Source organism: Sinocyclocheilus rhinocerous, unplaced genomic scaffold (genome assembly GCF_001515625.1).
Source record: "Sinocyclocheilus rhinocerous isolate Xijiao unplaced genomic scaffold, SAMN03320098_v1.1 scaffold1654, whole genome shotgun sequence".
Taxonomy (NCBI): domain Eukaryota; kingdom Metazoa; phylum Chordata; class Actinopteri; order Cypriniformes; family Cyprinidae; genus Sinocyclocheilus; species Sinocyclocheilus rhinocerous.
Window position 1 is genome coordinate 91,977 of NW_015639533.1, and position 24,520 is coordinate 116,496.

Genomic DNA, 24,520 nt, shown 5'->3' on the forward strand with positions numbered 1-24,520 from the left:
GATGAGTTCTCTTCTTACACCTGTGGTGAAGGGGATTTCTTTACTGATGTCTCAGGGCGACTCGTCGGTTTTAAAAGCGGCACGCGCCGGGGAGCCCCCCTTCTCAAGCTGGTCGCGTGGCGCTTTGACCAATAAGAGCACGCGGGGCAGGCGCGTGTGGACGACCAATGAGAAGTCGTAGTAAACCCGAGAGAGGTTATTATGCCCAAACTTTTTTTTTTTTTTGATAATGTCGCGCTTCAAACCTGTTTAACTAGAGAATTATTATCACAATGGGCCGTCCCACAGGACGCACTCAAAAACTTAGAGACTGAATAAAGTTATGTGGCGAGCCTCCTCACACGCTATGTTTAGGAAATTAGATCTAGTCTATAAAGTGCAACAGAAAGGAAAAAAAAACTTGTCTCGACAGTCTCAAATGAAGTGAAAGGGGTTATCAAAACTGTTTATTTGAGAACACCGTGCTTTGAATCTGCTTGTGTCCATTAAATGCTCGTGAACAGCTGAATTTAGCGCCATTTTCTTAAAGTAAACTTTTGTTCTAGCTTTAAAGAAAATAATTAGCTACATCGATATATTAGGCACTGTCTCTTCATGCGTACAGTCGCATGAAATGAAAAAAAAATGTTGGTTTCATTTGTCAACGAAATTTAATAGGCTATTCGAGAAATTTAGTTTTATTAATTTAGGCATTTATCATTTAGCTATTTCTTAGTTTACGTAATCGTACTTATATAATATAATCGTACTTACAATCGTACATATAGTCTAACATAATAAAAGACACACTTATAATATAGGCTACACATATACCTCTCTATTGAAAAATAAATCTCAGTTGCGCAACATGAACATTAAATAAATAGCAATAATTCATTCTTTTATTGATGCACAGTTAAACACATTCAAAAATGAGTGTTAATACCAGATTGAGTTTCGTTTTCTTTTTGGACAAGTTCAAAACCTTTTGATCCGATTTAAGGAACGCCCTTTCAGCAAAAGAGCTTCCCAAAGATCAGAAACTTGATCTGGAGGCGCGACAGTCCCTTGCTGTCACGAGCTTTAGAAAGACAGCAAGTTCAAAAAGGGCAGTAAGATAATGAAAATAATAATAATAATAATAATAATAATAATAATAAATGTTGATGATGACGCCCTTTTCGTATGATTTACTGTAAAATATAACAACTATAATAAATAAATGGAATCAGCTAGTTAGGCATATAAACTTAGCGTGAAACTAAGAAAAGGCATTCATATTAGACAAGTTAATTAGTTATAACGTGGAAAATGTGCAGACAGCAAAGTGTGCATAACTTTTTGACACGGGCTACAGCTGCGTTCCCTGGTTAGTCACTGAAACAAGTATTATTTAATGTAAGGCAGTGATGCACAGGACCTTAATTCCTGTTTTCTGGCATTAAAAACTTTACATTAATCTTTTTACATTTATTCATGAATTCATAGAGCGCAGAGGCTTTTGGACTGGGGCGCCATCCCACCCCAACTGGAGCCTCATCCAGGCGGCTTGTGTGTCTTGGAATAGGTCCTAAAGCAAACAACAGGTTGGGATTGCTGCCGTCGATTATTAAAGTGTCCCAGGGACAATAGAGACTCAATGTTCCATTCGACACGCCTGAAGAACTCTTTGAAAAAAGGGCACAAAATGTGTCTCGATGGGGGCTTCCACCGCGATCGAGTCTGCGTGCTGCTTTCTTCATTCCTGTCTCCCGGGAAACCCAGAGATATCGCGTGCTTGATAAAAGCAGATAAAACACATCACAGGGCTCCACAACACACGTAGTATTATTATAAGTAGCCTAATAATGAATTTCACAGCTACTCCATTCATTAAATATATGATAAATATATATATTTTTTATCTATGTAACAAATATTTACATAGATAAAAGTAATAATTTATATTAAATTTAATAATTTAGATTTCAATTTTTTTTTTTTATTATCCAGTACATAAACCTCCTGACGTTAGTTTAAAGCGAGCTTGTGTATTTACAAGCGTTTAATTTGATGTAACGTTTTCCATAATACATGAAACCTGAAACAAATAAGATCTCTGATTTTCTAAATATCAGAACAGGTGCACACTTTAGTATGCATCTCTTTACAGAAAAAGCCACAAAGGCGACATCTAGTGGACTTGCAACGCACTTACCGTAGATCAAGTGCTTATTTTCTTCAGAACTTGAGAATTTCAGCCTCAATTATCAAAATACAAACAGCCGTTTTGCTACAGTTCGTCGTCCAATAAAAAATCGCCAACTTTAATCGGAGAGGAAGTCTAACGTTTTTCTAATTTGATTAACAATTAATCCTGTTTTCATGCAGAAAATATCTGCCATTTAACATGGAATTGTATATTAGTCCTTGAAGAGCTACAGAACGCAACTGTCTGCATGTCAGCCTTCATGGGTGCTGTGCTATGTGCTGTAAGTGTAAGCTTTTTATCGTTTAAAAATTCTGGTGCATCAGAGTTTGGTAAAAAGTGCAACAGGCAACATTACAAGCCATAAGCATTACATACAATACATAGCATAAACAGACTTGCGTACAAGAGCTTGGCCTAATACATCTGGAACATGACAGGTTCAGGGATAAACTTGTGGCGACAAACTCCTCAATCACTAGAGCATGACTTGAAATGCTGTGGTGCCTTTCACTTTGACCTGTAGAGCATGAATCTGGTTCACAAAGTCAAAAGCCAACAGTGACTAATCTTTGACCACAACCTTGACTGTGTTCAGAGAACTTCATGTTGATGAGCTCATCCTGCGGTGGAAGGGAGGAAACAGAACGCGTTACTCTTCACATGTACCACTGTACTGTTCGGGACATTATTGTGTATGTATGCCATTTTTGATGATACAGACAACACAACAAAAACCACTGTAGAAAACATGTTTATTAGACAAATTATACACAGAAAGCTTTGCCACTTGTAACAGAGGCCTCAGTTTGTTCCATTTGAATAATATGCAACACATACAACAAAATAGGCCTATATTAAATACTGTACATTATAATCAGTTGAAAATGATGTAATCCTGTACAATTCTATGTATGAAATTAAAAATGTTACAGGCATAGCAGGTTTTGCATGCTTCTTTTACGGAAAAAAACCTTGCCTCCTTTTTTACAGATTTGGAAATTAAAATTAAATGAAGTCGAATGAGTATGCCTTACCGTCAGAAACCGTGGAGAACTTCTTGTAATGTGATAGTGGCTAACTGAGCTTTACAGACTCAGATATTATACTCTATATCGTCTTTAAATCCGACAAAAAATTATCTGCATGTAAAATATACACTTTAATGTCTCTTCATTTACGCTAAATAAAAATCTTTAAACTGATACTAAATAAAATTGCTCCTATAGTCTTTCAGTAATCGTATCTTAAGAAAAGTACATCTAGAATGCTTGCGTCAAAACACTGTTGCTGTTCTCTACACACAACATTTGCGAATTAGTCAGAGGATAACAAACTGAAAGCTCATTCTAAACGACTAACATTAGTAAATATTAATACAGTTTATGTTAGTGAAAAGGATTGGTTTGTTTTCTGTCCTCAAAATGTGTATTTTTTTTAAAAAACTCTCCCCACACCTTGATGGCCTTGTTTAAACAATTAGCACTTTAAAAAAAAGTTAGATAAATAGTACCCCTTAACATTTACGAAATTAAATAGAAATATATTTCAAATAACCCCTCAAAAGTCGCCACCGTATCAGCATTTTCAGATAGTAACAGGTTGAGGACCGACAGTTGAAAAGTAAAAAAAGCCCTGTCTCCTAAGGCTCATGTTAAGAATTTGTTTAAAAACCCTCTCACTCTTTGATTTCCAAAATCTATGACGCACAGCCGCGAGATTGTGGCATATACAATGAAGCTATTCTACAGAATGTTTTTGTTGAATCCTGGAGTACGGCTACAGAAGTGAATACAAACTCTTAATGGTGCAAATCAATGTAAGATGATGGCACTGAAGCAATTTCAAAAGTAATCATTAAAAAAAAGAGAAAACTAAAACTACAGACAGCTCTGAACACTTTTTTTTGTTGTTAAAACTCTCTGACCAGACACATTCCACGCATTAAAGATTCGTTATACTTAAAGTCAGTAAGAGACATTTAGTAGCATTTGTTCCAACCCCCCCACAGTATAATAACTTTATTATTTTTTTATTTTTATTTTAAAGTTCATTAGAGTCTTTTCCACAGAGTGTCCGTTTAAAGACTCAAAGTAGATCTCAACTTCTGGGAGATGGCAGAGAGGATGAGAGGTCTTTAGAAACACAGTCACTTGCTGTGAAGCTTCAAAGAAAAGCAGGTTGTTTTCTCTGAGTTTAGCAGCGCCATGTTGAATGCGTCAGCTAGAGGGAGTACTGACCGTTAACCAAAAGCAAAATTCAGTCGATGAGTTGACAAGATTCTTTCAAACTGAGTTATTGCAGATCTGGGAAACACTTGGCAGAGTCTTTTGTTTTTTTCTTCCCCCCCAAAAAAAAAAATTCCCCCCCAAAAAAGGTAAACATACTATCATTGCAACATTTGAATCGAATGTGGCAAACAAAAGGCAAATTCATTTAGTTCACAGAGAAAATCTCCCGACAAACCACAACGACAATAATGATCATTTTATTTCACCCTCGTCCTGTTGGCGGGTTCGGTTGGGATGAACGAGCTCCATTGCGAAGAGCAAAGCCAAGAGAAAACGACAACCGAAAAGGAACATTTGTATTTACATATATCTCTTTTTTGTTTCCAACTCACAGGCCCAGGAACCCCTGCAGTCTATATGGAGGTGCCCCTGTCCGGGTCGTTGCCGTAGCTGAAGTTGGGGGCCGGGGTGGGCTGATACGGGATGCTGGACATTGTCTTGATGGGGCTGCGAAAGAAGCCGCCGTTGGGGGCCCGCTGCCGGAAGGGCCCCCCAGTCCGGTGGTCCTGCACGGCCCCGAAGGCGAAACCGGCTGCTGCTTTGGCCGACAGGCTGCGGCTGAGAGTCTGGATCTGCTCAGGGATGAAGGTTGTGGTGGTGATGTGCGTGTTGCGGAAGTCGCTGATCTGCTCCAGGGCCTGCCGGGCGGCTGGGAGGGAGTCCATGTCCAGGGGCGTCAGGTCGATGGAGGAGGTGGAGAACTGTTTGTGGGGGCTCTCATCCTCCGTGCACAAGCTGTTAACCCGGTGATGAAGGTGCTCCAGGTCGATCTCCTTATCGTCCTAGAGAAGGGGAGAACGGGAGGAGGAAAGTGGAGTGGGGAGGGGTGCGGGAAGAAAATAAGGAAGGAGAGAAGAACAGGAGGAGGAGCGAAGGTTGTTACAGGATCAGAGGAGAAAAGAGGTGTAAAGTGAAGAGAAGAGGTGTGTAATCGTAAGAGCAGATACAGCGGGATGGGTTAGTGAAGCGGGACGGCGCGAAGAGGTTAATAGGGAAACGGATGGGCGGTGGAAGAGGAAACGCAGGCAAACAAAGGTGAGAAAAGGAAGGAGGTGGTGAGCCAGTGAGATGGGAAGGAAGTGTTCAGATGCAGTTGGGAATGGATGGAAACATCGAGAACATTTAGAAGAAGGTTGAGGGTGGGTGTCGATGGAGAATTAGCAGGCCCGATGAGGTTTTAGCATTTGCATGGTTAACAAGACAGACAAAGAGGAGGGAGGAAGGTACAAAAATGGAAACATACTGAGCTACAGTAATGAAAACACATCAGTCTTAACTAGTACTGTCCTTGAACTATCAACAACATTAATGCCATTGCGTGACACATTGATCTTTGGATATGTAGATAGTCTACAAAACCTTTCCACTTTCAAGCCATCTGAAACCACGGTCGATCTACTGTATATTATGTTTACAGTACTAACATAACCACTAAAATATGTGGAGTGCTTAGAGCTCCATTGCGAAGAGCAAAGCCAAGAGAAAACGACAACCGAAAAGGAACATTTGTATTTACATATATCTCTTTTTTGTTTCCAACTCACAGGCCCAGGAACCCCTGCAGTCTATATGGAGGTGCCCCTGTCCGGGTCGTTGCCGTAGCTGAAGTTGGGGGCCGGGGTGGGCTGATACGGGATGCTGGACATTGTCTTGATGGGGCTGCGAAAGAAGCCGCCGTTGGGGGCCCGCTGCCGGAAGGGCCCCCCAGTCCGGTGGTCCTGCACGGCCCCGAAGGCGAAACCGGCTGCCGCTTTGGCCGACAGGCTGCGGCTGAGAGTCTGGATCTGCTCGGGAATGAAGGTGGTGGTGGTGATGTGCGTGTTGCGGAAGTCGCTGATCTGCTCCAGGGCCTGCCGGGCGGCTGGGAGGGAGTCCATGTCCAGGGGCGTCAGGTCGATGGAGGAGGTGGAGAACTGTTTGTGGGGGCTCTCATCCTCCGTGCACAAGCTGTTAACCCGGTGATGAAGGTGCTCCAGGTCGATCTCCTTATCGTCCTAGAGGAGGGGAGAACGGGAGGAGGAAAGTGGAGTGGGGAGGGGTGCGGGAAGAAAATAAGGAAGGAGAGAAGAACAGGAGGAGGAGCGAAGGTTGTTACAGGATCAGAGGAGAAAAGAGGTGTAAAGTGAAGAGAAGAGGTGTGTAATCGTAAGAGCAGATACAGCGGGATGGGTTAGTGAAGCGGGACGGCGCGAAGAGGTTAATAGGGAAACGGATGGGCGGTGGAAGAGGAAACGCAGGCAAACAAAGGTGAGAAAAGGAAGGAGGTGGTGAGCCAGTGAGATGGGAAGGAAGTGTTCAGATGCAGTTGGGAATGGATGGAAACATCGAGAACATTTAGAAGAAGGTTGAGGGTGGGTGTCGATGGAGAATTAGCAGGCCCGATGAGGTTTTAGCATTTGCATGGTTAACAAGACAGACAAAGAGGAGGGAGGAAGGTACAAAAATGGAAACATACTGAGCTACAGTAATGAAAACACATCAGTCTTAACTAGTACTGTCCTTGAACTATCAACAACATTAATGCCATTGCGTGACACATTGATCTTTGGATATGTAGATAGTCTACAAAACCTTTCCACTTTCAAGCCATCTGAAACCACGGTCGATCTACTGTATATTATGTTTACAGTACTAACATAACCACTAAAATATGTGGAGTGCTTAAAACAAAAAACAAACTCACGGGGTGACGTGGGCTGACATTGTGGCTGCAGTGAGATAAATGGCCTCTGGATTGGACCAGCATAAAGCACTTTGTTGATTGCAGCCACCAGCGGCAGGCAGCGTGGCCCTGAGTAAAGAGGGGCGGAGGGGAAACCTGGTCGGGCCGAAGGAGGCGGGAGGTCGGGGGGCAACTCGTTGGTACCTGTCCTACCACCACGGTGGAGGAAGGCGGTATAAAAGGGGTGTAGGAGTGAAGGGAACAGGGATTGTGTTACATGACAGGACACATTTGTGGTGTTTTCTTGAACTAACGAGGGACCATGTGCTTTTCGGAATACTTTGTTGTGATTTGAAAATAATACCACTTATGTTTTATTCCCCCCTTTTTTTTTTGTGGGGCAGGGTATGATTGCTCCGAATATGAATCTAATCCAAGGCATTTTATTCTAAGATTTATAGATATGGATGTGACACTAGTGTGAAATCTTTAAACCAGTGGTTCTCAACCTTTTCAGCACAGTTATAATGGAGCTACATTCGGCATCTGTCCAACTATATGTGACACAATGTGTAACTGAATATCTGAAGGATTAGGTACACACATATCACCTTTGTCTTCTGAAGCATGCACACAACGCAAAGACCGATTGTTGTCTAAAACTATAATTAGGCGACATTGAGATCTATTAGTCTAGATCTATTAGACTTCACAAAGGCCTGAGTGGTATGATTTCAGTTTACATTACATTTTAAAAAGTCTCATTATTGCTCTAGTTTGACTAAAGGTGCATGTAAACACTTATTTTGAATATATCCTTTGAAATAACAAATGTGCTTGTGTCTGTCAATACATTAATTATTAACGATAAGAACTCTGTATGCAGAAAAATGTCCTTATATTTGTCTTTAAAATAAATGTATATATTAAAATATATAGATTTTTTCTGCCCTATTGGAAGTTAAGTACAAGATTTGATTATAAATCTTACAATTTTAAATATAGACATCTTAGAAATTGTATTATTAATACATATAAATGCATAATTTGAAGTTTGCTGAGGCCCCCTAGTGTCCCCCATGAATGAGAACCACTGCTTTAAATGTCATCTTACCTGTTGCATCGACTGTATTAGGATTCTGGAATTGAATACTGAATTAGGCACTTAGTCTGGCTATGCAACACCAGTATAAATATTGAACAAGTTTTGCAAATGCCAGCTTGCTGGGCAAAAGCTTTTTATATGGGTTGCTCCACTCCAAAGCTACGCAGCTCAGATAACTGTTTGCGCTGTCATTTCTGTATTCTTTTAGCCAATTTTGCCTAGTCTCTATGCAGCTTGGCACTAATGTTGGTTTCAGATCAAAAATGAAGATTGGTTTTGAAAATAGCCTGTATTATTGCATTCCTGAGCAAAGTGACTGTAAATCTCAAGGTTTCTGGAAATAAATGGTAATGGCCTTTCTTGTAGCACCCTGCCGGATTCTCACTCAGCAGCAAATGTGCGACTGCTGAAGTCCATAAAAAAACGTATTGTAGCGCATTTGGTGCCAGGGACGATTTCATAACCTACATGGGCACGATGCTTGGAGAAGTGTGGAAAGAGTGTAGCTCAGTGCTGGCAGAAGACAGTTCGCGACGGGATGGCGAACGTGTGCCTCAGCTTGGAGTCGAGGGGTGTGGCGCAGCATGCAGGTGGCAGGTGATTGGAGGAAGGCCTGAGCGTAAGCATGATGTCAGTCTGCGGCTCATGACACGGCTCGTCTTGCCTCACAGACGGTCCGTCTGCTTGTGTCTGTGTGTGTGTGTGCGCGAGCGCGTGTGAAAGGACAGAGGTTTGACCAAACACATGAGGCAGGCAGATGAGAGGATGAGGAAGAGGTTGTTTTCAGAGAGGTGGGGGAATGAGTAGAAAAAGACAACAAACAAACAGTCAGCACACAGACGTTGTTTTTTTTTTTTTTTTTTTATGACATCTGAGGTGAAGAACTTTTCATCATTTAGTTTTTCAGGAATGACTAGGACACAAAGCTTGGCATGTGAAATGACTTATTCACACAGCAAAACCTCCGGTTCTCTGGACCGCCTGCTCGTCCTCTCTGGATTGGCAGGTGGTGCGCTATAAAAACTTGAACTTGTTTTGACGACTTGTTGTATCGAATTATTTCTGATCAATTGCGACACCACAGAAGGAGCCATGACGGGGAGATCACAGAGAAACAGAGGAAACAGGGACAAAATAACACCATGGCATATGCAACGTGTGTGTGTGTGTGCGTCAGACACAGAGACACAAGCACAAAGTCATTCTATTGTTCTGATGTGCAATGAACTCAGTATTAGCCAGGTGTCAAGAAATATTACAAAGAAAAGAAGAAGCAGTCAGCAAGAATTAGGAAGTCCCAAGACACCAGGACACACTAAACAGAAAGTTGCATCATGCTAAAAGATGAAAGAATGATTTTTAAGGATGTGCCAAAATGACAATTAGAAAAGACAGAAAATGACAACAAATAAAAAAAGTGTTTTCCAGTTAAATTTATCCAAATATGCTTAAAATAAGAGAATTTTTCATGAACTTATATAACAACTTGTTATGTAATTAGTTTCTGAATACATAGATAATTTTACTGGAAAAAAAATAAATAAATAAATAAAATACTGTCTTTTTTGCAGTAAAGGAATATGGATAAAAATCTGGCATCTACAAACTAACGAGCTTTAATTGTAGAACCGAAAACATCTGTGACATGAGTGTGATATGTTCTAATTTTTAGTGTTTGTTTTGTCTCGGTTGCTTTTGGCATTAACACTTGTCGCTCGCTGAACCGTGCGTGTTAAAATGCGTGCTTATCAGCATGTCAGTGTGAATATTTGTGCAAAGCTCTGCCAAGCTTCTACTCTGATGGAACCATCTGGAAGAGTGCTCCGAGGAATGAGCCCAACTCAGCATGATCCAACCACTGGGGCAGAAAGGAGCGGGTTCAAGTGTGACCAGAGCCAAAGCACTCCACCCTACTTGAAAAATCCTCAGAGAGAATCATCTCTGTGCTCAGTGTTATATCTTCAACTACACCACTATGTTAGCTATAATTAATGACTAAACATACTTACATTATATAAAGTACAAGGTCCAATGTTAACTCTCAGGAACAAAGGCCAATGGCAGGTGAATTTACAGGTTATAAATATTTATAAGTGATTTTATTTTGCATTATTTTTTTATCCTACGCATTGTATATTTGTGACAAAGTGTAATGTATTGTGCAGCATCATACAAAAATAATATGTAATACTATGCACATTATACAGTACCATTCAAATGTCAAATTATTTTTTTGAAAGAAATGAATGATTTTAATAAACTAAGATGCATTAAAGTCATCAAGAGTGGCAATCAAGATATTTATAATGTTACAAAATATTTCTATTTATTTATATTCTATTTAATAAATGCTGTTCTTTTGAACTTTCTATACATCAATGAACCCTGAAAAAATTATGGTTTCCTCAAAAATATTAAGCAGAACTTTTTTTTTTTATTTATTTTTTTTACTTTGATAAGAATTATAAATGTTTCTTAAACATTAAATCACCATATTAGAATGATTTCTGACAGTTCATGTGACACTGAAGACTAAAGTAATGGCTGCAGGATATTCAGCTTTGCCATCACAGAAATAAATTCCATTTTAAAATATGTTCACATAGAAAACAGTTATTTTAAATTGTAACAATATTTCACAATATTACTGTATTTTTACTGTAGTTTTGATTAAATAAATGCAGCCATAGTGAGCATAAGAGACGTTTTTTTTTCTGAAACATTAAAAACTTCTTACAGACTACAAACTTTTAAATGGTAGTGTATCATTTAATGACATAAAAAAGTTAAGATATCTTAGATAAAAATGCCCTGAAAGCAAATTTTTCACATACAAAAAATAGGTCAGACTATGTCGATTTAAACCATGTAATGTCACAATTCCCCCAGCCATTTTAATTCAGTGTTAATTTGGACCTTGCTCATATGCGAGTAAAAATGAGTCATTCAAATTCTTATAAGACTTAAATCTGCTATTTGTGGCATGCCGCAATCAAAAACTAACACTATATTGAATCCTGTTAAACCAACAGGATTAAAAATGCTCATCTGCCATTTCTGGGAGAAACAGATGAGCTACACTAATGTCAGAGCATTATGATGACCAGCAGAGTGGACGACGGCCTTCAGAGGAACAGGGATGAAGGAGAGGGGCTCTCTCTGTGGGGTCATGAGCGGCCTGCTGCTGCCCCGACAGATAAAAGCTGCTTCATGGCGGGAGGACGGAAGACAAGAAAAGGCCCCTGACCACTGATCAAAAGCACTACAGAGATTGTTTTTCAGGTGGAACGCTGGAGATGAAATGCTGTGTTTTTTGGCCTGTGGAGAGTCTGATGACACGGACCAGAGGGCTGTGAGGAGAGGTCAGGTGTGTATGTTGGGGGGTGGGTGATGGGACTCGGTCGGAGTAATGAGGGAGATGGGGATGTGATATCAGGAAAGGAAACACCCACAATATGACAGCTGCAGAAGATAACAAGGAGCTATAAACTCATCAAATCAAAGAAATGCATCAAGAGCAACATCACAAAGGTTCATTCGCAGCCATATGAATGGGTTGTCACTGTTACCAAGTGCTTTCATGTAAAATGCAAGCGTTTAACTGCAGAGTGTGGGCTCATTTGTTAATTATCGTTAACTTGATGCCAAAGAACCATAGGCAAACAGTTGTAAAAACAAGAAAAACAATATGTGCAAACACATTAATCTAAACTGATCTTCACAAACTGAAGGATGGGATATTAAAGAAAAATTTGAGCCTTGTCTTAAAGTAATTATCCAGATATATGCAGCACATATATTTTCTAGCACCTGCTTATTTATTTTTATGTATTTTTTCTCAGCAGAGCTCTATTACAGTTAATGTGCTTGGCAGGCAATTGAACAACATTGTGTTCTTTTTGGAGAGGTTTGCTTGTTTAAGTGCGCTATCAGAAAAAGTAATTTGTTGAAAAAGTGCATTGTCTGCTGTTTGTAATGCTGACTATTTCTCATTTTAAACTCTTGTCTTTTTTGTTGATGTTACTAATATCCTCCCAAGGCTGGGTGGTATGATGGTATATGACCAGTAGAGATTTCTGCTTAACCGTTACATCTGTGTGGCTATCAGGATTTATGTTATTTACAATTAAAAATGATGAAGAAACGTATTAAGTTGCGTCTTTTATATCAGTTACCGTGGCCGAGCAACGTTGCAACTAGAATCACTAGAATGATTTGAGGTCACAGGTATGTATAACAGCTATTTTACAACAGCTTCAAATGTTGCAATTTTCTTATCATTATTATCTTTTAATTTGCATCCATAAAGTGCCATATAAAAGAGAAAATTATCAAATAAGATTTAGTATCTTTAATTTGTGAAGTATAAAATCCATTGCATTATCCAAAAATGTGTATAGCCACATGGTTTATATAACTAATTAATATTAAAATCTATATTTTATATTTATTTTATATAATTGTTAATTATTTTTATATAATATTTTATATATTTTAATTTATATTATATATATAAGCAGCCGTTAACTTGATATAAACTCATATTATCATAAGACTTTGGTCATACTGCTCATTGTTATGCCCTTTTTTCCTTATTGTCCTTTATTAAGTAGAAATTTAAGAGGGATGTTGTTGAACTTGAATTTGAATAACAACTGGATCCCATCTGTTCTTGGGCAGAAAATCTCCCACACTCTTATGTTCATGATATAGGTTTATGATCAACAACATCCCTACATCAGCTGACTCTCACCTCCTTCGACGGCACTCTGGAGCCTTTCCTTCGCGTCCACCAGGTCTCCACAGTGGCAATAAGACAGGAGAGCACCACACCGGCTGCTAGTACAAAGAAGACCCCAGCAAAGCTGTGGATGTCCAAGGCGCTGCCACTCTTTCGAGTTCCCACAGGAGAGTACAAGTCACACGGACTGTCCCGCGGCCACCACTTCAGCTTCAGGATATCCATGTCTCCATTCTGCTGAAGCTCCAGGATCCTGGACACGGACAAACATATAGATTATACTTTTTAGTTAGGGGCACTTAGACTACTTCAAAATACAGCTACATTATAACATTTATCCTGCAATACGGATAGTGAAGAATCCATACCATGACCTATTAGTCCAAAATGGATTTCAAGAACAATTTGGCTGGAAGTGTGATGGTAATGACAGTTGACTTTTTGGAAGCCTTGGACTTCCTAACAAAAGTTATCTAACAGTTGATTAACTTTCAACATATGATACAAAGACAAAGAAATAGTTTTCTTTTTGAATTATTATAAACTGTATCATATATTACTGTGGCTCTCAACCAGGGGGTCTCACGATGACTTAAAAGTATTAAAATGAATAAATTATTAATATATTAAAATAACCTAACTAGAGGAAAAAAAACTAACAAAACACAAAAACAAAAGTCAAAACAGAAACAAGATAATCAAAATCACCCACAGCTAACTTAAATATTGTTCTTATTGAGGACTATTTGGTTCTTGAAATCTCTAACAATGCAAAATGAATAAGTCAATTAATTTCAATTTGATATATAAATACTCCCAGTTTCTCTTAATAAGAGTAAACACATTTGTCATAATTACAGAAATAAATACCAAAAATATTTTATGTATCCAGTACAGTAATGGATTGAATAGTAAATATTGTTTTGGACAACTGGGGGCCTATAAGTCAAGAAGGTTGAGAATCACTGATATAAATATATGAATTTACATTTAACCTCAATAACATTTCAATTACAAATGCTTAATGACAGCAATTCATTAAATATCTGAGGTCAGTAATTAATTAAAAACAATAACCTTTGAAAATCCATATTAAAATAAACCGATTAAAACAGAATTTTCATGAACATGTGCAAAGCTGAATTTTACAGAACTTTTTATACAGCATGGAGTTAAAAAGTCTGGACAGACAAAATCCTGGCAATTTCTGCATGTTTAAAAAGAAAAAAAAGTAAGAGACACCATAAAATCCATTATAACCCACCATCTAAAACTAGAGTATTTTTCTTCAAAATACAGACAGAAATGTTCCCCTAACTTAAGAATCATCCATTTGCTCAGAAATAACTTAGCAGTCTAAATATGAAGCTTCATTAGATAACTGAAGTGCTGCACTCCATGCCTGGACATTTACTACCGGCCTAAATATATGCACGATTATGCGCAATTTTATTGTGTGTCGCATTACAGAAATGTACTGTGTTATGGATCGAAATTTAATGTCAGATTGCTTAATTCTTACACATTAATTGAGCCACTGAGATCTGTGTAACACCCTATAAATAGCTCAGAATGGTCCCAGTCTGCTCAGTGGCATCTGTTGCTGCAGTGACAGACTTCTTTTCCCAACACCAGGGGGCAGTGTCTCCTCAGCAATAATGGCAGGCTGCAGCGTCTAGATCACTATAAAGAACGAGCGTGTTCTGATGTAGTGATGGCAGTTTGTACTAATGCCAGTCCAGCGGCTGCAAATGATTGATAATGAATACAGGACACAAAGGTTTAGGAGAATTTGCCTCATTGATTGGCTGATCTGTATTGCGCGGCGGTCTCTCTCTAGCCTGATTGTCTGCAGTCAGGAGTCACTGCACAGTTTCATCCCCCCAGGAGGAGACTAGCGAGCTTCCAAGAGCCCATATTCACATCCAAACTGCAGCTGCTGCAAACCCTTACCCAAACATCCACACACGCAATGAAAATGTTCAGTATTCACAGTAACACACAGGACTAGGCCATCTAAAACCCTGTTCGACATTTATTCAGAAAGCTATTCTTCATTTTTATACCCTTATCCCTGTCTCATAACATAATGCAGGAGTAAAAAATGTCCTATTGCACTCAACAGATGGAGAATGACCCTTCCACATTCTGCTATGGACACAGCTCACAGGACTCACAACAAGGTGGGCCAATGTTGAGAGATTTGCTTTATAGACCACTTTTTAAATGTGCCAACAACATTTAGCCACGCAACACTGCCCACATATGTTGCTTCAGAGGTTTCAGAGTGTGATAGCAGAGACCTGAAAGCACAATGAGGACAATTCAAGAGAACAGCACAAAACATACCAGGGGAGCTGTGATCCAATGCCATTACAATGCCAAGTACTGTGACTGAGTAAGCAAAGATGTAATCAATGTCTCACTCGTCTTTATAGGGCATTGTCAAAAATGAAAGTATTAGTTCACTCAAAAATGAAATTTCTTTTATTTCCTCGCCTCATGTCAGAGTACTACAGGAGGAGACTAGCGAGCTTCCAAGAGCCCATATTCACATCCAAACTGCAGCTGCTGCAAACCCTTACCCAAACATCCACACACGCAATGAAAATGTTCAGTATTCACAGTAACACACAGGACTAGGCCATCTAAAACCCTGTTCGACATTTATTCAGAAAGCTATTCTTCATTTTTATACCCTTATCCCTGTCTCATAACATAATGCAGGAGTAAAAAATGTCCTATTGCACTCAACAGATGGAGAATGACCCTTCCACATTCTGCTATGGACACAGCTCACAGGACTCACAACAAGGTGGGCCAATGTTGAGAGATTTGCTTTATAGACCACTTTTTAAATGTGCCAACAACATTTAGCCACGCAACACTGCCCACATATGTTGCTTCAGAGGTTTCAGAGTGTGATAGCAGAGACCTGAAAGCACAATGAGGACAATTCAAGAGAACAGCACAAAACATACCAGGGGAGCTGTGATCCAATGCCATTACAATGCCAAGTACTGTGACTGAGTAAGCAAAGATGTAATCAATGTCTCACTCGTCTTTATAGGGCATTGTCAAAAATGAAAGTATTAGTTCACTCAAAAATGAAAGTTCTGTTATTTACTCGCCCTCATGTCAGAGTACTATAAAAAACAGCATGGCAAATGCAGTATATTCAGGTCTCAAAAAGCCATACATTACCTTCATGTTGTTAATATTCACAAAATAATCATGTTTTGCAAATATAGTTTGTGAAAATAAACGAACATAATAAGTGAGCCTCAAGGAACATTAAAAGAATTACAAATAAGTTTGCCATGACTGATTTAATGAAAACTCAGCATGAGATTGGTGTAATACACTGAAAAAATGTAGAAACAATTTTCACTCAGAAATGGACAGTAATTTCAAATTAATTACAAATAATTTGTAAGTAACACATTAAAGTAAACATGGAATTTTGAAGTAGAAAGACTTGAATAGTTTTTTCTTCTACAGTTTTTGTTATAGTGTAGGAAGGATGCAGGTGGTGTATGACAGCAGTGTTGTTGCAGTATTATTTCAAAACTATTATACTATTTATTAATATAAGCTTTTTCAGAATTAGCTTTTATTTTTTATATTTTTCCAAGTTTTCATTTGAAAGGTTTCCTCATGGTGGTGAGTGATATGTACAGTACATTTAAGCCATTTTAACATTGGTGCATATTCCAAATCATGTTTTAATTTTTTTCATGTTATTAAACTACTGTGATGAATGAGTTCTGAGATGAGATGTCTTGGTCTTCAGTAACAGCTATTTCTTTAAGACCTCATTTCCACTGGAGGTCACCACAGAACAACTCCTATCACAGGCATATGGATCGGCCTACCCTTGAAAAATTAGTCTGTGGCATTTATGAGCGTTTCCATGATGGATGTGTCAACTCTCGGTGGGTCAACAGAGCCCTGTGCTGCTTCAGGGCTCAGATAATAGGTTACGTCTGACCACACTGATGGGATGACAAGGAAGAAACAAGCATGAATTTAAAAGAATGCCTTGTGTAACCATTCTTAAGGAGACATTTTATTCTGTTCTACTCTTTCTGTGACATCTTTCAACCCGAGTCTAAAATAAGTCTCAGCCTTCAAGGACTCCTATTAGAAAGCTTGTTTCTGACCTTGTGGTTTTCCGGCAGCTGGTCCTGGGCAAATGAACAGTCTCGGTGCTTAATGAATTAACACCCTGGTGTTTTTAACAAATGAGGAGCGGTGCGATCCACAGGAATTAACACCAGGCTCTTTTTCCTGTGAGAATCAACTGTCCAGTTTTGCCCTTTAGGATACGCCACATGTTTGTCTTCAGGAGTCTCAGGAGAGACATGACAGTAGACATCTCAGATGGTACCAGATTTTACCTTGTTTGTTGAGAAGATAAGCCCACTGATGGCCATATGCTGAAAGAAAGTTTTTTTTCAGCATGCTCACTTTTGCTAAACTTTTCTAGAAAAGTCTGTAACGCCATTTTTTCATCAAACACATCAAATGTTCTTCACCATGAAACCCCATGAAAACAAATCACCTGATGAACAAGGTCTTCTTTCTTGCGTTGATGCATTTCCTACTGAAACAGGAAGTTTGGGCTTGTGATTTGTATTTAAATATTTATTATTTTATTAAATATTTTATTTAAATAGCCAAATATTTAATCTGAAAAGCACCCTACAAATAAACTGACTTACTAAAAAATAGGGCTGCCCCCTAATAGTCAACTAACCGTTAGTTGACCAGAAGATGCTTAGTCGTTCAAAATTTCATTAGTCGCTTTATCGCAGAAGAAAAGTCCACAGGAAGTGGCGAAGTCATGTAGTCCATGATGGACAGATCATTAACAGCTGGTCTGTGTGGTAATTACAGTACATCGGTCAGGACATCCAAACGTTCGTTTTGATCATTGACTGCAAATGTGGCTTATCAAGTAGCAGTAACATTACATGACTGCTCGCTCCAACATTAACCTAGACAAATGTGCACTATTGAACACACTATTGTTTGTGTGGAGTATGGATGCTGAACAGTAGCGCGCTCGCTGTATGACAGTTAACTTGGAGGCGCCAATGCGATCATTTGCATTTAACTTAAAATACTCCATAATTTTAGCTCATACAGATAAGAGTAATACATCTTTTGAATCTGAGAAAGGTCTACTTTTATTTGTGTGCACTCACAATAACAACAACAACAAAAAAATCCTTGTGCTTTTGTAAAATAATGAATGCAAACAGGGTGTGCTTTCTGCCATCTAGGTCTCTGTGAACTTGAGCGCGTCAAAAAAAAAAGAAGTAAAAATTTGCTGCGGTTTGCCTCACAGACATGAAAAATATATCTACAGAAAGCGAAATGTCTGCTTTAAAATGAACCAATTCAAATGGAAAACTAATATTTTTAGATTATGTAATCCGTATGAAATGTGCACGTCCAGTCTTCTTGCTGTTTTTTCCTGACGCATTCATAATCATTACTTCTGCGGTGTGCTGTGTCAAGCTGTATGTGAGCGCATGAGTGCTGATAGGCAATAGACAATTAAATGCTTATGAAGCATTTATATGGTCTACTAATATAAACATGATTAGTCGACTAATCGCTTCAAATGAATGACTACTAGTCGACCAGAAAAATCTTTAGTCCAGTGCAGTCCTATTAAAAAATATATATATTAAAAAAATTTAATAAATAATAACATAATTCTACAGATATTTTTATAATTTCTTTTGGCTTTAGTCCAATGACAACAAAAAAGGCAATTTAAACTTTTTTTTAATATCATCACATTATTTTGCCGATTAGTGTAATTATATTTACACCCTAGCATACAGACTTAACTTTATACGCTATCTAAAATTCAAATTTTGATTTCATGAGGGCTTCAAAAATGTGCCCTTTTACCACTTAAAATCTGATTCTCTCCCTGCAGGCTCTCACAGAGAAACAACAGCTTCGCAACAGCAGACATTTTATTTGTTCTGTGAGTGATGAATGGAGGGAAAGGTGAGTGAGGATGAGGAGAGGGAGATAAGCGGTGTGCGTGCCGAACAAGTTGTGCTCGACTGACAAGCCAGGGCAAAACGCAAGCAACAAATTCACCTGTGTTTTTGTCTTTGAACTGCCATATCAATGACCAAGAGAGTTCAGCTGGCTGTGGTCCATGTTCAATATCGGGCGCTAAACACAAACACTTGGCCCTGTTAACAGCCCAAGTCCAGATCAACCTGATTCTCCATGACAACTGGGTGATCTGGTAACTGCAACAAGCTTTTATTTAAGACCTCGGTATGACACTGAGCTTGATTCTCTGTCTCTCGGTGTGCCGTGTTGCGGTAGTGCTTCAAACTCATTTTTCTGTTCTTCGGGGATAATGCTGGGGTTGGGATTTGCGGTTCTCTCCTCAGGTCTGTCTGTCGTGTAGTCTCCTCGCTCGCCTCTCGGGCCCTGCGCGCTGCTTCGAGTGTGGACTGCTGGAGCTGTTGCTATGGCAACCAGCTGCAGCAGAAATGATCACGTTATTAGATGTCTCTAACTGCGGGGAGACAAACTACTTGATAAGCGCTGGGAAAACACAATGAGAAAAGGAACAAAAAGACAAAGGCAAGCAGTTTTTTTTTGCCTTGGAAATACAGAGGGAATTTCTTCTCAGCTTATCAATTCGAATCAGAGCATCTGAGGGATGCTAGACATCTCAAAAGATTGAGAAAGACAAATATCAGTATAACAGCCACTCTTTTGATTTTAATCTCTATGCCGAACATATCTATACTATATATATATATATGTATATATATACATACATTAAAGAAAGATTGAAGATGCTGTAATATTTCTAAGTCTCTAGATTCAGTGAGGGAACACTCTGGATTGCAGTGCAAGTTAAGCTCAGATTGACATAATTTGTGTCATAATGCTGATTACTTGTTCTGTACTGAGTATTTGTGCGTTTTTAACCTAAATAACAGCAGCGTCCATTTATGAAGGATGTACGCTGTCAAACATACACAAGTTTTAGCCAATCATAGCAGTGGGTGTTTAATTCCGAGTCTACAATCCGTCATGACTATTCAAACAAAGCGTTCTGATGAGGGGGGTCAAAACAGGACAGAAAATAGCCTATTACTTCTAAATTATGTTTTTGATGTAAAAATCTTGATAACATTATAACTGGACCTCAGAGAACAGTACAAAATAATAAAAAAGGCAGTTAAATCTTCCAAACTGGTTTCATTCACTTGAATTGCAAGAAAACGATGGACAAGTTTTTTTTTGTTTTTGTAATCAACATTATGCCACAAATGTTGTCAATTGAGCTTAACTGGTACTGAACCCAGACTATTCCTTTAAGCTTAGGGAAAATTCACTTCAATTAGTCGATAATTCGGATAATTAAAGGTGTAATAGTATGGGATATGGGACGTGTTCAATTCCCCCGGCTCTGTTTATGTTGAACCGCTCATGTGGTAGAAATCTGCAGTGTTAACATTGTATTTATTTACCAAGCTCAGCGCTTTCAATGGCAGAAGTGTACTGCAGCTCTGTTCTAATGATTTCTATCAGCTGGACAATGAGTCCAAAATGTCATGTGTTCCCAGCACCATTTGCTAAGGGACTGACTTTGTGTAAACAGGCGACATGTGGCCATAACCAGGCTGACATGGGTATCTGCCCTGAGGAGTATAAGCAAGTTCACATCTGTCCTGGAAATTGACTGGCACTGTGGGCTGCAAATGTCAGGTATAAGCGGAGATCGCTCTAGAGTCTGCCATTTTTAATAGGGTAATTGGTCTTCACTCTTGGTCTTCACTCCTCTAATAACCCTGCTGATGAAAACAACAAGATGCAACTAGATTTTTACAGTTTATGAAGGAAATGTGAGTAGTGGTAGCCTGCACAAAATGCACTGCCATGATGCTAAAGTGTTGGGCATGGTTGCCATGCTGTTATGTTGTTACTAAGGTATTCTGAGTGGTCTTAAGAACTGCTAGGGTTCATTACCCTAGCTATGTCATTGCTTAAAGGGGTCCTATTATGCTTTTTCACTTTTTCAACTTTAGGTTCAGGTGGCTGCCATAAACTCCAACTGAAGAACAAATTCAGTGGGACTCTATGGGCTGGACATCTACAGAATTCTTCATAATGGTATGTAGTAAACATACTATTAATATGTCAATTAATAGTATGTTTATGTTAATAATGACCACACACCTTTAGTGGATTTCAGGAAACACACTGCTCAGATGGAAATAAATAAAAATAAATTGTGAGGCCCAACAGGGAAGTGTTTTTAAAATTAATGAATTTTAACAGGGGAGACCATGAATAGTTGTAACACTTTTTAAGAAGTTTTTTTTTTTTTTGTGAAATTTATCTCAAACTTTGGTATAATTTTCTCATACTTGTCTGCTACAAATTATTATAAATGTTTTTTTAATTGGGCTTTTAACACTAGAAAATTTTTTATTTTTTACATTTTAAGTTATGCATATGCATTTATTTTAAACAAATTAACTTTTTTAAATGTATATATTGTATATTTATATTAAAATTAAAATGTAAAAAAAAAATCAACAACTTTCCCCCAACTCCACCCAATTTTATTTTTAAGCAAAAAAAAAAAAAAAAGACAATTAAAATGATTTTTTTTAAATAAAAATGAAAAATATATTCTAAAATGACAAACTGGTTGAAAAATATTAATGAACAAACTGAAACATTTGTCCTACATGAAACACACGGTCCTATTTTGTTCCATCCTTGTAGGTCCAGTAGAATTAAATGAAGAAAGCAATGCTAAGACCCTTCCTGTATGCTTAGAAATGATAATTCTAGGTTTGTTCATACATTTAGATGAAAGTTTTAAATAAGTGTGAAATTTCAAATCAAACAAAAGAATCAAAAGATATAAATTCTGTCCTTTAATAGTAAGCTGACCAAATTCTACCTCAAAATATTTATGATTTTTTTTAGTACTGTACTTATTTTTTGGGACTTACTTTGAATTTTCGCTACCGTCTATTGTCACTCATGTATAATAATGATTTCATTCCTATACCTACTTTCTAAGTGGTTCAAATGACTGTTAATTCAGCCCGTGTTCCATCCATCCCTGGTCTACTCTATTTAATAAATCACAAACTCAGACTTTAAATGCCAAATTTAAATGGAAAATTCCTTCTTGTATAACAGAAGGGCCCCAGAGACGACTGGCTACATATGGACAATAAGAGTCTCATCATACAGTACCTCTGAGAGAAGATGTCCCTGTAGGGACTGCCATGCTGCATCGCGATGCCGTAGCCCCTGTCAGCCACATTGTTGCTCACGGTGTAGAGCGAGCAGTCCTCGTCGTTAATGGCCACATACTCCAGCACAGCTGCATCCCACACAAATGCAAAACGCCCGTACTTCACCTAAGAGGGTGAGAAAAAAGACACACGTATGTACACAAAAGACAGGAGAGTTTTGAGAGATGTGATTGAAATCACGCTCAAAGAAAAACAGAGAGGCAACATGAGGACGAATTCAAAACCAAATCAGGTGGGAACAAACTGTCCATAAATAATTCGACCAGGTGCTGGACATATTAGCAAAAGTGGCTAGTCCACATAAAGCTGCACTGCTAATAAAAAACAATCATGCCTGAATTAAAGCAGACCTATTATGCCCCTTTTGATGTAACATAAGTCTCAGGTGTCCCCATGATGTGTCTGTGAAGTTTCAGCTCAAAATACCCCACAGAGCATTTATTATATCATTCTGAAAATGCCAATTTTGAGTGGAAGCAATGTGCATGTCACTTTAAATGCAAATGAGCTGCTGCTCCCCGCCCCTTTTCCAGAATAGGGCTGTGCCTTTACAGCTCTTACCTCAGATACTCTGCCCAAAAACATCTGTTTGGTTTTGATTGTCATGTCTATCATGCTGAAATCATGCGTTTTAAAGCCATATCAGTTTAAACTTTTATATACGGTTTTCTGAGTGCACACATCTGAAGCACGCACACAGAAAGCGTCTGTCGCACGGCATGTGAGTTCTCTTTTGTCTTATTGCACTTACACTGTCAAATACACAAATAAAAGTTTCTGTTAAAAACACACGACTTACAAAAAAGTCGGTTATGTCTGTGAAGGTAAAAAAAACCACGTTTTTTTATGATATGCCCCCTTTAAATAACATCCCAGAAGGCCTTCGCTACTCTGTTACCATTAATCGTTTATTAAGTACGGCTGAGAAGTGATGCACAAGGACAATTTACATCTTCAAACTCTGTCGAGTCGCGATTTCTAAATCTGACTTCTACTGAAACAAGGTTAGCAGAAAAGACCCTTGCTACAATTTAGATCTCTAAATACTCATAAGATTTCCTCTTTGAGTGAAAATGAACATTTCAACAGCTCCAGAAATGTATCTTAGGCTCTATGAAAGAACTGAATTCTAAAAAAGGCCTATGTTTATTCACAACTACAGACAAAAAAAAAGATATCCTTGAACAAGTCAAGTGAAAGATGGCCTCTATCCTCTGAGAGAACATTTCAAGGTTACAAAAGCCTTGCATAAAAAAATCTATGTGCTTTTAATGAAAACCAGAGAGCTTTCTTTTTTCCAACTCAAGTCAATCTGCAGTTCAACATCCAAGGATATATTTTATAGCGACCTCATTCTCAGATATGGTAAACTGTTCATGTAAAATATGTACACACATTTGCGTGGGTATTTTGCTGGTAGACGAATCTGACTTTTTAAGCAGAAACATTTTAATAGCCTGCTCATGAAATTTTCAGGCATTTCAAAACAGTCTGCAAAAGGACAGAGCTAGATCAGAGAGACTGCCTTCAGAGAAAATTGCTATTAAATGAGTAAACATCTTATTTACTCCAAACGGCTTCCCAGACATAGCGTGTAACTACAGGTCAGTCTGCTGAAGCACTAAAATGGGCTTCGAGTGGCTCCTGGCTTCAGAAAACACTGAGAATATTCTCACATCGAGAGCTTATTTTGATAAGAGCAGCAGTCCTTTCACTGCAACGAATGCAGATGCAACTTCACTGCTTACAGATATGAAGCTGCACCGCAGGCTTCAACCGATAACTCTCCACCTCATTCCGAGTCCCTTCAAAGGTGTTCAATATGCTTGGATGCTTGTTTTTTACTAGAGTGAAGAGCTTTACAAATGTGTCAATTGCAATTTTCAGTTATATTCACTATATAAACATTAAGAAATGTATTTTGCTTGCTGCAAAATAAAAGCATGTGTTAATATGGCTAGCACCCATTTACCTGCTTTTAAGCAGATCAGGTACTGGCTATTTGTTACATCACCTAATTAATATTCATATTCAACATTCACATTCAATATTCATATTAATTCATATTCATTACTTAATGATGCATGATATATCATCAGCTACTGGCCTTGGTTCAGCTATTTGTTTAGGTTTATATTGGATATTTAACTGTAAAGATAATTTTCCCAATTTGCCATCATCTAACACTCGCCTCAGGTTTATCTTTAAAAACAATAATA

General features: G+C 38.4%; 1 protein-coding gene across 2 annotated transcripts in view; it reads right to left on the reverse strand.

Moving 5' to 3' along the window:
• Window positions 1–5,918: 5,918 nt before the first annotated feature.
• Window positions 5,919–24,520, reverse strand: part of LOC107751431 (glutamate receptor ionotropic, delta-2) — a 422,702-nt gene continuing 404,100 nt past the window's right edge. Inside the window, exons 14-16 of one of the 2 annotated variants that reach the window (XM_016567160.1) lie at window positions 22,240–22,406; window positions 12,979–13,219; window positions 5,919–6,452 (exon numbers count right to left, since the gene is read on the reverse strand). In XM_016567160.1, the coding sequence (XP_016422646.1) occupies window positions 6,024–6,452; window positions 12,979–13,219; window positions 22,240–22,406 (837 nt within the window). In that variant the 3' untranslated portion in view covers window positions 5,919–6,023. Of the gene's footprint in view, window positions 6,453–8,191; window positions 8,916–12,978; window positions 13,220–22,239; window positions 22,407–24,520 lie in introns of those variants that run through there. The other variant, XM_016567161.1, reaches the window with a different exon arrangement.